At 39.3% G+C, this 16395-nt stretch overlaps 1 protein-coding gene across 1 annotated transcript in view; it reads right to left on the reverse strand.

The window, feature by feature from the left end:
* LOC136857856 (uncharacterized) overlaps positions 1-16395 on the reverse strand; it is a 162252-nt gene that overhangs the window by 23670 nt on the left and 122187 nt on the right. The window contains exons 22-26 of the mRNA XM_068225178.1: positions 15689-15883; positions 11790-11949; positions 9040-9245; positions 6955-7164; positions 5130-5183 (exon numbers count right to left, since the gene is read on the reverse strand). Of these exons, the coding sequence (XP_068081279.1) occupies positions 5130-5183; positions 6955-7164; positions 9040-9245; positions 11790-11949; positions 15689-15883 (825 nt within the window). The remainder of the gene's footprint in view (positions 1-5129; positions 5184-6954; positions 7165-9039; positions 9246-11789; positions 11950-15688; positions 15884-16395) is intronic.

The raw sequence follows: 16395 nt of genomic DNA on the forward strand, positions 1-16395 counted from the left end.
TGAGTTCTCCTTTCTTTACCATCAGGCAGATAAAAACAGAATTTCAAACTTAACACGCTGGTAGCCTAAATGGCATTAAATAATAGTCATATTATTATTATTATTATTATTTTTAATTATGATTATTATTACCAGACTTGTGGTCATGATCATTAAGTCATCAATTCTGTATGGTCTGACACCATGGTTAGCCGGTTTGAGTCCCGTTGATAGAAAAAATATTCACCATCAGAATAATGGCCGGTAGGATAGGGGAAGTGGTTGTGTACAATTTTTACTCACTGGATTGCGTGCCAAATGCCTGGATTCAATTTGAAAACCTCTCTGTAGTGTTCATATGGAATGTGAGCATATGACTCTGTTGATGGTGATTCGTCCGTCGGATGAAGACGTTAAGACTTGACTATTCGACAGGAGATGTGCCGCTAACGGGTTCCATCCTCTCTCTTCCTACCATCACATGTTACATCATTCATTTCATCTCATGGGCTCTTCTGATGAGTTTCAAGTCAGAAATTGCATCCGATCATAAACTCGCTACGAAGATTCATCTCACTTCATTCAAGACCGCGTAAAGAAATGTGGTAACGGTTGGACATTTATTATTATTATTATTATTATTATTATTATTATTATTATTATTATTATTATTATTATTATTATTATTATTATTATTATTATTATTATTATTATTATGTTCTAATAGACAATTATTATATTCGCTAAGGGTGTTCAAAATACACAAATAGAGAATGAAAGATATATTTATAGGCTTGTATTCACACATATAAATTATCCTTAACAATGGATTGTGATAAACTACTGTATGATGACGGCAGCCAATAGGCATGAGCTACACGGATGTTTATTACACTGCCTTCCTGTCACTTTTCATCGTCTAGGTTTGCAGCATCCAAGGCGTTTTACAGTGAGTAAATCAGCACAGGTGTACACTGTTCACATTTGCAGGCGTACTGTGAAATGGGGTCGAGTCACCAAGGGTGGAGGAAGGAGAGTGTTGGAGAACGAGTCGGTGCGAGTGAGACAGAATGTTCTGGCGATAGAAGTGAAGGTCCGCCTGCATTAAGATGAACATTTGAGTATTTATGATTATCTGTAACACTTTCATTTGCACCGGATTTTAAAAGGATTGTTGTCTCACGAGAACAAAACGAATCAAAAAGAAAACGGCAACTTATATTTAACACATTAACAAATATGTGCTTGTTTTATTCAGGACTGGTAGTAAAATTGTAAAGGATAGGGCGTGTAAGTCTCTGGTAAGATCAAAAGTAGAGTACAGTATGGTTACAGTGTATGGGATCTCAACAGGACTAATTACTTCTAGAACGGGAAATGTTCCGAAGGAAAGCAGCAGCATTTGTCGTGGGTGTTTTATGACAAAATAGTAGTGTTAAGGAGATAATTCAAAGTTTGGGCTGACAAAACTAGGTAGTAAAGAGAAGAACAGATCGACTGTGCTGTATTCACCGACCTGTCAGTAGAGAGGTGGCTTGGAATGATTTGAATAGCCAAATAACCACGAGTGGAATTCAAGAGGAAAATGTTTTGCAAATACTCACTTTCGGGAAGGGGAATCGGGGATTGGAATCATTTACCAGGGTACATTTTCAATAAATTTTTATCTTCTTTGAAATAATTAAAAAAAAGTCTGGATAAACAACCATTTGGCAGTCTGCCACTTGGGCGAACCGTAAATTCAGGTCAGTGGTGATTGATTTAATTTGTTCTTTTATGCTACGTGGTACAGTGATATTTTCCCCCTTTTTGTCCACAAAGTCGGTTACGAGTTTACTTTGTCAAACTGCTCACAATTACAGCAACGAGGACGAGGAGAGGTTGAGTGGAACTGTGCTGGCCAGTGATTCCGAGTCAAACAATGTGTAGAATTCTTGACGCTGCTGGTCTATGTTCTCCGAAGAAACGTGTTATATGTTAATATAGCCTCATCTTTACTCATATAGTGTACTTATTTACCGAGCTCGGTAGCTGCAGTCGCTTAAGTGCGGCCAGTATCCAGTATTCGGGAGATAGTAGGTTCGAACCCCACTGTCGGCAGCCCTGAAAATGGTTTTCCGTGGTTTCCCATTTTCACACCAGGTAAATGCTGGGGATGTACCTTAATTAAGGCCACGGCCGCTTCCTTCCCACTCCTAGCCCTTCCCTGTCCCATCGTCGCCGTAATACATATCTGTGTCGGTGCGACGTAAAGCAACTAGCAGAAAAAAATGTACTTATTTATAATGCCCATGGAAAGTAATACGGTCCAATGTCGTAGAACAGTCTGTTTCTTACTCATACATATTACTGTGACATATCCAAGTTCTGGTGCTGCAAACTGGTGGTTGGTATAGAGGCGCTAATTTACATCAGACCCTAATAGATCACTAATACTTATTAATTAGAATTCTGCCTTTCTACAGGTAAATTATTTTTACATCGTTGCCCTATTCCCCTATGTGAATAATACACTGCCAGGCAAAAACTTTAAGCACCCAGAAGAAATGGTCGGATGTCAATGTAACTTCGTACACCATCGGCGGGTATAAAAATGATTAGATTTGCAGTTCTCTGCGTCAGGTAGAACAGCAACCAGAGTGTATTTGTATTGTTCGTGTTTAATGTTTATATAAAGGGCCGTGAACAGTGTCGTATATTGAGAGATCAATGTGAAGGATACGGAGATGCCACTTACTTGCGTGAGACAGCGTTATCAGCAACTGGCAGAGTTTCAGATAGATCACAATGTGGGTCTTCGTTCGGCCGTTAGGTCGAATCATGTAATATCCTGATTTGCGACCCGATGCTGAACGGCATGGGACCGAAAGGGCAGGCATACTCGTCGTCAAGGTTTCGGTCGACCACGTCTGATCACCGCAAAGGAGGATCGCCGTATTGTGCACCAAGCACATCGTAACCCCTTCACATCTATGCCCGCCATCCGAGAACAAGTAATCGACTCCCTGCAACATTTCTTGTCATCCCACATTATTGGTCGGAGGCTAGCAGCAACCGTACTAGGGAACTTCCGTCTGACGTTAACACCAAACCACAAACGGTAGCGTTTGGAGTGGTGCCGTGACCGGGAACATGAACTGAAGTTGAATGGCGTCACACTGGGTTCAGCGTCCGACTCGTTCCCTGAATGGTCAGCGTACTGGCCTTCGGTTCAGAGGGTCCCGGGTTCTATTCCCGGCCGGGTCAGGGATTTTAACCTTCATTGGTTAAATCCAATGGCCCGGGGACTGGGTGTTCGTGGTGTCCCCAACATCCCTGCAACTCACGCACTACACATAACACTATTCTCCACCACAATAACACGTAGTTACCTACACATGGCAGATGCCGCCCAACCTCATCGGAGGGTCTGCCTTACAAGGGCTGCACTCGGCTAGAAATAGCCACACGAAATTATTATTATTATTACTGGGTTCAGCGATTAATCGCGGTTCTGCTTTACTCAGGATGACCCTCGACTGCGAGTACGGTGGCGACCTGGGGAAAGCCTCATCCTTGCAGTGTTTTGGAGAAGAACAGCGGTGTTTCTCCTGGAGTCATTGTGTGGGGAACCATCGAGTATGACTTCAGGTCACGGCTGGTAGTGATTGACGGAACTCTGACGGCACAACGGTACGTCATGAACAGCCTGCGCCCTCATGTGTTACCTCTCATGCTCGTCCACTCACGGGAAGTGTCTCAATGAACTACCTGCGATGGTGAGGTACTCCCGTGGACAGCAAGATCCCTAGATCTGGCCACGATAGATCAGGCGTGGGACAAGCGCAGACATCAACTCCGTCTCAAGGGCCAGTTACAACAGTTGTGGATCAGCTTGCCTCAGGAGGTACCATTCCAAGCGAATGGGTGCATGCATCCAGGCCAGAAGGGGTGGAAAGTCATACTTTCTAAATTTGACTCGTTTTGTAATCACTGAAATAAAATTACATCACCTGAAATTTCATTTTGTATCCTCCTCCCCTTCTGGGTGCTTGAGTTTTATCGGTGTGTGTATAAAGTACCGCAGTTGATGCAATTATGTACTGTTGATGTGCTCTTGTGCTGTTTGTTAAGTACTAATATTTTTCAGTGATATCTTCCTGAGCATTAATTTAGTATTCAGAAAATGCATATCTAGTAATAGGTCTCAAAGCCCAGTGTGCACGATGCGTCCCTTAATACATCCTTCTTCACCTTCCCTCCTATCTATCAGAGCACATTTCCGAAGCAAAAGGAAACCAACAGAATACATAGTATGACACACTTCATTCTGCACAAAACCAGTGTTTAGCATTAGGGATCTATCCAGTTAATGCGTATTAAAAGGAACTGTTTACATGTAGGAATCCGTGTTTTCATCATTGTCCTCCAATATTCTATAGCCTTCGTATTTTCAGGTGTTGACATATTGAGGGACTTGTATAACAACTTCCAATTACGCCAAGCAAATAAATATTTCCTGCTATCATTCGTGTTCGTTGCCTAGTTCCTTTCCGACCTCGTTAGTTTTACGAGCCCTGGTGATCCTATCATTTCCTCCTCTTTGACCACTATCTCTTTCCTTCAACTGTCACCATCATTCCATGATGGGCTAGCATTCTTCGCAGTCGGTTTCATGTTAGCACGTAATAATTTTGTGTATTTTTGACCCTAAAACTACACCACAACCTTCCCAAATACAATCACTAGTCACAATGCCAGTACTACCGTCCTGTCCGTAGCAAGTGTTAGATGTCAAATTGTGAGCGCGTGCTATCGTATTCCTCGAGGTGGCCCAGCTGCTTTCAGGCACACTGTCAAGAGCGGTGAGTCGTATGCACCTTTCTAATCTCATACCAGCCTCGTGTTAATCCCGAATCCCCGTAAGTACAGGGAAACGTACACGGACCTTCAAGGACGACAGCTAATTGCACTAATTGCTTTACTACGGAGGCAATGACTCTAAATGCAGATGAAAATATTGCACATATAGCAATCGATTTCGTAATGCAGGTTGACGAATGACAATAATTGCAAACACTCATTCCTCGCGCGATGTCACTGAGTTAATATTGAAACACTTGATGTAGGATGAATTGAAAATTATTAAATTAGGACATAGTTTTACTTACTCTGAGTTTCATTCCAGTTCGCTGGAGTTGTAGGTTCTTCGGTTACATCGTAATCTGCAAAGGAACATAATGCAGAATTACCAAAAGACAAATGTAATTATTTTTTACAATTGACATTACGTCATTCTGACACAGATACGTCTTACGGGAACGGTGGGATAAGAATGTGCTGACAGTAGGAAAGAATTTACCGTGGCCTTAATTAAGATACATCCCCAGCATTTTCATGGTGTGAAAATTGGAAACCACGGAGAAGCATCCTCAGGACTGCAGACGGTGTGGTTCGAACCCAGTACGTTCCATATGCAATCTGACAGCTACGTAACCCAAATTTAATTGAAGCTAAATCATGTTGGTTTGGTTGTTAAAAATGGTATAGTACTAACAAAAGTTATGGTTGTGAGTAGTTTATGAATTGTCAATGAAAATCAATGTGTTCAACTTAACTCGTAAAAAAAGAATCATTTCGGATAGCTGGGTTATGATTGATACTTGAAATCCACAGCAAGTCAATTACGTTACGCTGCGTATTTCAATGTTATTTGTTTATTATCTTGTACTAGTGACTTCAAGTAATGGTTTCTTCACATCAATGGTACCTCTCATGCGACGGTATCCTGGTTCCCTCTTTCGTGTCGTTTCCTTCAGCTTCAGTTTCCTTTCCATTTCATAAAAATTCATAATTTTGCTCTTAATTTCATCCACTTCTAGGTTACATTGGACCAGGCACTCCTTGATGTAACTTAGTTCGTTTTTTAAGTAAATCTTTGACACCTGGAATTCGTTATTCCTATACATAAATAATCCCTCAGCTATATCCACTTTACGTACATCCTCCATAACCTCCTTAAGCAATTCTGCACCACCGATCACCAGTAGCGACAGCACAACAAAATATGTTAATTTGCATAATATTAAAGGGACTGTCGATCGTTTGTATATATCTCACTTTCAGCCTGCCTTTCCATCTCCGTATCGGTATAGTTCAATTGAAACTCCCATGCTATATCCACGCACTCGTAGTATTATTCTTAGCATACTCTCAGCACTTCAGGTTCTTTCACCCTGCAGATTGGATTACAACTGATATACTCCCCAATACTGCACTTCATTAATTCTAACCTTTGTCCTTGTCACTTCATTAATTGACTCTTCCTTAAATAATGACCTGCTTCAGATGGAAATTCTCATTCTTCACGATATGGCCCATATAATATATACAGTATATTCATACGCATTCATATATTCATTTTATAGTGACCAATAATTTGTCACAGGAATTACTCACTCCTAAATTCTGATGTGCACATTACTTTCAGCAACCGATGAAAATATCAATATCTCGAAAGCCTCCGCCGTACGTTCTGTGGCCTTTCTGCTCGGCGGATGCAGAAGTCAGACGTGGCATTTAACAACTCTTAGTTTAAGATTCAAATAAACATATTGACCTCAATGTATTCACTCTATGAAAGTATTACAAGCATATTTCACATTTAGAACTGAAAGGAAATAAACTCACAACACCGATCGACGTATGCAGCTGCTTTTGTTGTCATCACCTATGAGACAACTGTTGACTATCCTGCCTTTCAATTGTGTGTGAATTTTATTTAATGAGATAAGACACTGTAACATATGTTTTAAATTGGTACGAATTATTGCGTTATTATTGGTTGTAAAGCTTTGGACTAAGTGCGTACAGCGGGGTAAGAAAAGCATGAATAAGCATCGAAGTCTGCAATTTGAAAAATGTACTTTTTTCTATTATGTATGGACTTAAAAAAAAAACTAGTTGCGAGGCAATAAAGAATTAGATAGTACTTACTCTCATTGATGAAAGTTAGTATCGACCTGAAGCTCTCCCAGGAAGTAAACTTGAAGAAAGTGCGTTCATCCCTTTCTGTCACAGAGGAGATGTACAAGAGCCGATTATAGTCAGATCCTACAACCAGTGGGAAGATCACACCACCGTTGTTACTGATCTGTCTGGCTTGGGATGATCCATCTGTAGAGCTCTTATTGGAACTGACCAGAACTATCAGAACAGGGAAAAACACATATAAAATGTCATTACATCACATCTTGCAACCCAAATTTCTCATAAATGTTTTCCTATTCTAGCTCAGTGGCGGCTCGTGATGATAAAAATGGGTGGGGCACGTTCAACATATTAGGAACACTGGGAAACAAATCAATTAAATTAATCATACCTTTTTATTTCTTTATTTCTTGGTTAGCGTGATTAGCTGCCACCCCCGGAGGTCCGGGTTCGATTCCCGGCTCTGCCACGAAATTTGAAAAGTGGTACGAGGGCTGGAACGGGGTCCACTCAGCCTCGGGAGGTCAACTGAGTAGAGATGGGTTCGATTCCCACCTCAGCCATTCTGGAAGTGGTTTTCCGTGGTTTCCCACTTCTCCTCGAGGCAAATGCCGGGATGGACCCTAACTTAAGGCCACGGCCGCTTCCTTCCCTCTTCCTTGCCTGTCCCACAAGGCCCCTGTTCAGGATAGCAGGTGAGGCCGCCTGGGAGAGGTACTGGTCATTCTCCCCAGTTGTATCCCAGGCCCATAGTCTGAATCTCTAGGACACTGTCCTTGAGGCGGTAGAGGTGGGATCCCTCGCTGAGTCCGTGGGAAAAACCGATCCTGGAGGGTAAACAGATTACGAACGAACGAGCATATACAACTGTGATTGTACGTTCTATTTTTATCTTTGAACACTTGATTTATGCTAAGCTCTGGTCTTGGTCGACCCATTTCTTTAGCTAATAATCTGTTTTCGTAATTAAGGGAATTTATTTATAAGTAGCTCACCTGATTCATTTTAAAAACACTCAGATACATCACACTAATCTTCACACACTTTTCAGACTTACAATGAACATCGACACCGATGGACACGATTAATCTAACAGACGTACAAGGTAAGCACAGGTTTGCTACAAACACTACTTTTGCGCGCGTTAATAATACATATGCCGACAAGGAAGTGTAGCTGGGTGCTATCTAGTAGTCTGTAGGAGAAGTAAGTTCAAAATACGAGCTAGCGCTGAAGTGTCACGTCGTAGAAATATTGTGACCGGGTCAATGGAATTTGCCATAACCCCCTTCACCCCTCACAGCTCGCAGAATGAGGGGATGATGTTCAGGTATAAGGACGAGTCGGTCCCATCCAGGATTAGACCTTTACTGTGTTGCCTAGTTTAATCCAGGGCTGCTAGAACAAGAACAACCATGGTGAATCATAGCCTCTTGAACTCACTGAAGATGGTCGTGACACTAATCGTGCATAATGTTGTTGTGATTTTCATAATAGTTTTAATCGGTGGAGGGGCACGTGACCATGTGACCTAAAGACAGAACCGCGCCTGTTCTAGCTTTGTGCACTTTTCACTTTCCATTTACTATGTGTATACGTATATGAAAAGAAATCCAACATGCAGTCAAACTATTCGAAAGCAACACAAATGCCACCAAAGTACAAATTTGGTTAAATGAGAATTTGAACACGAAATTAAGTCGCAAATCAATACTGAGTATAATTACCTGGAACCCTGAGGCATGCTTGAACTCGATAAGTTATACTTAGCACCAAAGAATCTAAATTGTTTTGGTGGTGATTATCCCATAATTAGGCACTAGAATTACTCACTTACTGAATGTTAGCAGGAGGATTGGTATAGTGTACAATTACTCTCTTCATACTACTTAAGGTATCTAAATTTCTAATTACGAAGCATTCACAATCTGTATATTTTTATTGAACTTGTGCTACTAAGAGGTTTAGCTGCAACTTAAGATGTTTCAAGGCTTTGAAATATTTTTCTCTAACTTTGAGGATCAATGACATTATAAAAATTATTCCAAGTAGAATTTATTTCTGAATATGCTAAGTACTGAGATTACTTACGTATTAGAGTACTGCCAGTTACTTCACTTCGTTGTATCTCGCTGGTGACGACTTCTAATGCCATCTCAATATTACTGGCTCCACCTTGTTCGTATGAGATTGAGTTCATGTGCTCCTGAAGCACGGATCTTTGATATTTACCGAGGGAAATGACCACATTGGCAGTGTCACTGTAGGTAATGACTCCTATAGAGCGTGTGGTCAACCTGTGAAATAAATTGTTCAGCAGTAGTTTAATAACATAGAGAGAGGTGATTACGTGATAGCGATATTATTTTTCATTAAGTATTATTTCTCATCCCTATTACTTGATGGTAATTTTATAATCTCGACGGTATTAAGCTTACCATACATGAAACATATTTCAATTATTTCGGCCTTTCCACAGTCTTTATTTATTTAGTCAGTACCGGTATCAGAATTTTAGAATTTAAATTTTTGCCACCTTTGCATATTTCTCTACAACATATGATATTTTTTGTTTTTTCAACGTTCCTTCATCTGAATCATTTGATGTGGCGGAAAGCATTAATGTCCTGGCTATTTAAACTGCGCGCCTTCTCTATGGCCATCTATGTCAGTGGACACGAACTTTAGAACCTTTCAAAAAATTTCCTCCTGGACGGTTAGATGGCTCTGCCAACTATTTGATAGCGATATCTAACAGCTAGAAACATTTTGGTTTGTAGTTGGTAAACATTTTCTCTGAGGTTTCATTCTTTTTATTGTACCAAATTTTTCAACAATTCACCTATTTCTTCCTCTATTGTAATCTGCCTATCACACGTTTGTAACTATGTTCTCTAACCAATCATACCCGGGGGTGCGTAGCTAAATTTAGCCTATCAGCGTATTGTATTCTAATTTAGTATGGACCCTTCCCCTACGGAACTATTTAAAGACAGCACTTTAGACTATCTGGTCTTAATTGTTCCAGTTTTTGAGAGAGTGCGACTTGACGGAGGCCATAGAGGGCTAGGGGACAGTGCGCGGCCGGATTGAAGAAGATCCAGCGCTACAAGGTATTGGCTGAAGTTACCTAAACAATTGATTGTGACTGCAGGTAGTTCGAGGGGAAAATTTCAGAGGTTTTCTTCTAACATGAAATCATTTCTTTTTGGGTTGAAATGTAGGACCTTCTGCAGAGTCTTTGGACTATATTTCTATTCCCTACTAGGAAAATATATAATGTAAGGGAGCACGAGTGGTGCTCCTCAGTTGTCTCCCCTTCAACTTTTGAGTTTGGTGGCTTCAGTTTTCAAACACTAAATTTTGGAAATCTTGTCTCGACTTTTAAATTCTCCCCTTTTAGTCACCCCTGTTTTGTATGGAATTAGCCTCTGTGTCATTAGACCTTAAGCCCACTTAGGTTCTCGCCTATTGCAGAATGTTCGTTAAGGAGTGTTGGTGTTACGGCTCCTTGCCTTTTGCTAATGGTCTGTTGTGCGTAACCTTTTCCTTTTTATGTTTAAGGCTTTGTAGTATGGGCAATTATGCCCCTGTTTATTTTTTTGTAGTTCTTAGAGTAACCATGTGCCTATATTATTGTTCCTTTTGGGAACAGCACTTATACATTTTGAGGACCTTGGTCGTAGATAAGCCCACCATGGAGCACCCAGTGCATGAACAATATGAAGTGGGATCACCCTAAGGGTTGCCGAGTATAAAAAAGAAAGTGAAAAGCGAATGATGGCCTTTAGGTGGCCAGCCTCTTGTATCTTGCAACTGAGACTCGAATAAATCTTTCATAAGAGTGTACATGTCAAGAGCTATTATGCTCCTTTGAATGTAAGTCATGAATAGGAGTTTTCCCAATCTTTTGTATCTGCATTTGGACTTCTAAGTCCAAAGCATTATTGGAACTGACGATCTTGTTGTTAATATTTCAACCGATACTTGTTATGTCGTTGAAATACTCCCTTTGAATTAAAAAAAAGAGAAATAATATTTACAAATTTGTTAAAGTAAAAGTGACTCTAAGTAATTTCTTGTCCAGCCATTCAACCCAAGTGGTTCCTATTCCTCTGTGAGCCACGGAATAGCCGTAAATAACATTAGTAATGGCGAAGTACGTTACTACCTGGTACAGTGGAAGTAGACCAGGTATGATTATATATCCCTCCTTGGTGATTACATTTATTTACATAGGTATGCTCCTTCCAGTTATCTGAACGTTTCCTGTGAAAACATTCCTGTTGACGATATCCTGACATCTGAAACTCCGTGCAATTCCACCTTTATGTGTTAGTGAGCATAGAAGTTCCTTGTAAAAACTAGTATTCCAGATAACCGCACTTAGACTTTCATGGCACCTTAGCATGCATATGTATTGAAATAATTTATTGTTCCCTTTCAGGGCAATTAACCTATTGATTGATTTTATGCATTTTTCTGACTTATATTCTCGCCTATGAACATTTCAAATTCTCTCCCCTTTCAAGAGTTTATGCAACAAGTTACCGGGGTGAGTTTACCAGCACGTCTTCGTCCAACTTTTCGATACAGTATCACGTGTCTTCCTGACGCCAAAAACCACTTTCACTTGCGTAAATCATGGGGTTGGTTTCCTCTTGGGTCATACCAAGGGGCCACCGTAGGAGAAGAATTTTTAACACTTCTTCAGCACGGTCAAATGATCTCTATTCAACTTAATTTAATACTTGAAAAACAATGCTCGAAAGCAACTTTCGAAGCTATCATACAGTACATTTATATAGCCCTTCATATAATATGTTTTATCTGTTACTCACGAGAGAAAATTTAGTAAGGTATTGAGAAATGCCAGCTGTATATTGGTAAACTCGTCCTGTCCAACACTCGAAGACTCGTCCAGCACAATGAGTACATTTGATGTATCTTGAAGGGAGTGATTCAGTCTTTCCACTAGTTCGGAGCTTCGTTCCTCCAAGGCTGTAAGCAAAGGTTAGACGCATTTAATTAGGAATCTCAAGTATTTTATGGGCCTTTATCACTGTTGAGTATGCTATAGTAATTTTTATATATTTAAATAAAAGGTAGTACTAGAATAATCTTAATGCCTATGTATTTGTAGAACTAGCACATAAATTCGTAATTCATCAACATACGTAAAATGCGTAGGTTTCCTTAGTTTTCATATGGTGTACCAGGAAAAGTTGCTTTTCAACAGCATGGGATTTTTCTAAGGGGTGCCTAGTCCGTACGAGGAGGTACAGAGAGGGAGGATCGCAAGGCGAAATAATATATATTATACCTATCTTCCCTTTATTCAATCTCCGGAACGTCACCCTATTATATCGCCGAATCATAGATATTACTAGAAAACAAATCCCAATTTCAACAACAGAATATCGAAAAATCAATTTGATCAAGTAAAATTCAACTGAATAATGTCTTTCTCAATCAGTCATGTCCATCATAACTTTCATGGCATAAATTAATAGTAAAGCGTGTTTTAAGTAAATAAGAAATCCAAAAGGCTTTTCTATTGGCACTTGCGGTATCAGATTACACTTTCTACATAAATTCAATAAAGTGAAATCTGTAATTCCTTCTTGTAAACTCATAAAACTCAAATAAGAAACACTTGAATTTAAATCTGGACTTCTGGTATAAAGTTCTGAGTATTGTCCTACTTTTGTAACTTATTATGCACTTGACGTAAATATCGTAAATTAAGAGTTTCTGAAACACTTTCACTATGAATGAAGCACTCAGTTGAAATCCTAAAGTTCCAATTAGTGAAAAAATACGACATTACGAGAGTACACTGTTATTTGGAAGTCTGTCTTTACTTTTGAGTGTCGTAAAGCGTTAATTTTCCTAGTTTATGAAATATTAAAAAAGTTAACTTTTGATGTTCGTTGTCAGTAATGACACTGTTTATAAATGTTCTGTTCAAAGTCAGAATCATGTTTTGCATGGAAAGAAACACTGATATCACCTGACATACGCCTTCTTGTTGAGCTCGGACAGATGAATACTGCTCTGCAAGCAGCAATCTGGAACTCGGCTAACAGCTATCACCAAGATGTTCCATATTACAACGTTGATGTGCATCAAATATCCGTCGATCTCCGTCGTCTCGAGTCAGGATTTCTCATGTTATTAAAAGAGGGGCTTTAACACGAGAAACTCCAACTGACCAGGTTGAAATGTGCACCATTTGATTTGCACTGTTAGAACTGGTTATGACAGTCTCATAAATAATCACCATTCACTGGATGAGAAGTATGTCGACGCACTGTCTGTTATCATAAATTACGATGATTGAAAAATAAGAAAACGCACTTCCTCGCATAGTTTATCTTGACACTTACTGCACACTGTTCGTATTGTCAAGAATAACTTTCATTCGAAGCACAGTTTATCAAGGTTCACTTTCACAACAAGACATAAATAAATAGCTCTCTCTCTCTCTCTCTCTCTCTCTCTCTCTCTCTCTCTCTCTCGTAATATCTCGTAATGTTCCTTTCACTATCACAGTTCTACAAGTATTCATGTATGAATTTTATACTTCACAATATCACTGAATTACGAAGTTCATTATACAGTCTATCCGCACGTTTTGTTTTAAATGGTACAGTCTGTTACGATGATACGCGAACAGACGTTCGGCAGTAATTAAAGTGTTCTAGGCTCTGATAATACTCAAAATAGTCAACGTGTTGCAACCTGCACTCACGATATTCTAAGTAGAAATAGTACAAGATCATTACATTCGAATGCATCCGTGCTAACTTCAAGTTTGTTCAAGTCATTCAAACGAAAATTGAGATACTTTCAAGTCAAAATATTTGCGAAATATTACAAGTCTTATGACATTGGTGTTCTTCAGACGTTCATTTGAACGTCTGGCGAATTGCAAATCCAACAATTTATAAATTACTCACTGGTATTCACAGAAACTAAGTGTCAACTTGCAGTCAAAGTTATATAAGTATTATAATGTTCCGGCAAGATGAATACTGAGTTCGACTCGTCGCGTGCATCATGACATGCGAGTCAGCTGTGAAGAATGCGAACTGAATTGCTACGGTCTGGTCTGCTGCTTATATTCCGTATGACCCAAGGTTGCTTGCCACGTCACTGGGGGAAGTGTGATTACTTTCTTGCTTATATCTCTTGAATGCCGTGATGGATTTCATTGAAATTAACATATGTTTACGTTCAGAACATGAGCTACACGACGATGTATGTCTAATTTCAGTATCTTTATCGGCTGAAAAGTTAGAAATTTTCCTTCCAGTGTATTCGAGAGAAAGGCGTCAACATGTGGCAGTGACGTCACCCGCAGGTTCATTGCTCGTGACGTGTCCAGCTCGCCACGAGGAACTTCGTATCGCACTCGCACCAGATGTCGGGCATACGGACATGTATTTCTGAGGTCCCTTTTCCATATATTCCGGCAATTTTAAAATAATGCACGGGGCTGGAACAGTTCCTGGTTCAATACATTAACCAGACCCTTAAGGTTAATTTAACTTTTGTTTTCGTATAAATAAAGAAATAGGACCACGTTAGTCATAGTTTACTCCGGAGAGATGTGTTCTGCATATATTGGTAAAATTAGCCACTCCATCATAAAGATGGTTATGGTCTCGATTAAACTCATCAAACAATAGACAATAGAATTAAACATTTCCTCACGAGATCATATAAACATGAATATGACACAGTATATAAAATAAAATAAAATATCACCTCCATTGCTAGCAGTTTTCCGATTATCACCAAAGAGCAATTCGAAGAGTAATATGCCTGAATACTTTAATGTACCAATTATGAGCAAATTCGACTTCTGTAAACATTGTGGTACAGTGACCTAGATATTAAATGCTGAACAATCTCATTAGCGCTGCAGAAACTTAAATACTTGGTCATAATCCGCCACGCCACTGGAGATAGTACCAACTCTTCGTCACAAAACTGAGTATAGATCTAAAACAGTAAAACAGTTTTTTCGTTCATTTATCAATACTGATCTGCATTTAGGGAAGTCGCACAGGTGGCAGATCCGCTATCTGTTGTTTTCCCACGCTTATCTTAAATGATTTCAACGGCATTGGAAATTTAATGAACCTCTCCCTTGGTAAGTTATTCCAATCCCTAACTCCCCTTCCTATGAATGATTATTTTCCCCAATTTGTCCTTTTGAATTCCAATATTTCCTTCGTACTGTGATCTTTCCTACTTTTAAAGGAAACATCACAATATGAAGGTGAGTTACACCGAGACTCTATTCTTCTGCAAAGCTAGCGAAGTGAAATGGTTGTGCACTATATAGAATGACAGCACATGTATTTGGTAATATTGTGGAAAATCATTCACAATGTTATAACTGATTTTCTATTTGAAACTGACGGAAATTTTCTACTGGGACAAAATTTACGGTACATTATAAAAGTCATATTTCCGTCCACTTGCATTCGCAACGCCGTAAATTGCACATCTATAAACTATCTATAAACTGTTATGAGACATATAGAACATTCGATATTTTCATAGAATATTTCCGCTTGTTTTCTAGGGTAATCTACATAGTTGAATTGTGATGCAATTGTGTTGAATATGAAAATATATGCTGGATAATTTCTGAATGATTATGTTGCTAGAAATTAACAAATTATAAGCGAAAACAATCAATGATCTCCATCCACTTAGTGCTTACTCAAGCAAGCTGGCAGTTGATTGTCACCATCAGAACTTGCCCAGCCACTTTCAGTGCACGTCACTTCCGCATCTCCTGACAAGTCATAACCTGATGCACAAACCAGTTGGCAGACCGTTCCTTCAGCGCTCGACTCTTCTGTACAAGACGAAGACGACCAGTGTCCGTTGTCGATGTTTTCCAGAGCGTCACAAGCTATCATATCAATAAAATAATACTGTAGATAACATTAAAGGAAGTAACTTTAATAAATGGTGTGTAATATTACATTCCGAATTATTCGTTAGTAGCAGCACTGTCATCGTTCTGCAATGATTTGTCCAGGAACTCAACATGAAAAGCCAAAGTTTTAATGAATGTAAATTAGATTTAAATTTATAATGAGTACACAATTAATTAATTTGTAGTCAAGAACAAGGCCTACATAAAAACATATTTAACAGCACCAGATAGTTTACTGTGCTAAGTGTCGAATACTTACTTGAAATCCCTTCTGATGAATGTGGGTTAGTACCAGTAGTACCAATTGTACCAGGACTGGTTGTCTCATAACCTGCAACAACATACAGAATGAAACCTATAACACAACAAATATTATCATTAATTGGGCACCTTAAATTATAAGTCTATCGATGATCTCCCTTAGACTACAAATCATTTGGCGGTACTTTCGGAAGTTTTTGAATTGATTATTATTAAAATCTAAC

This window comes from Anabrus simplex, chromosome 1, assembly GCF_040414725.1.
Source record: "Anabrus simplex isolate iqAnaSimp1 chromosome 1, ASM4041472v1, whole genome shotgun sequence".
NCBI lineage: Eukaryota > Metazoa > Arthropoda > Insecta > Orthoptera > Tettigoniidae > Anabrus > Anabrus simplex.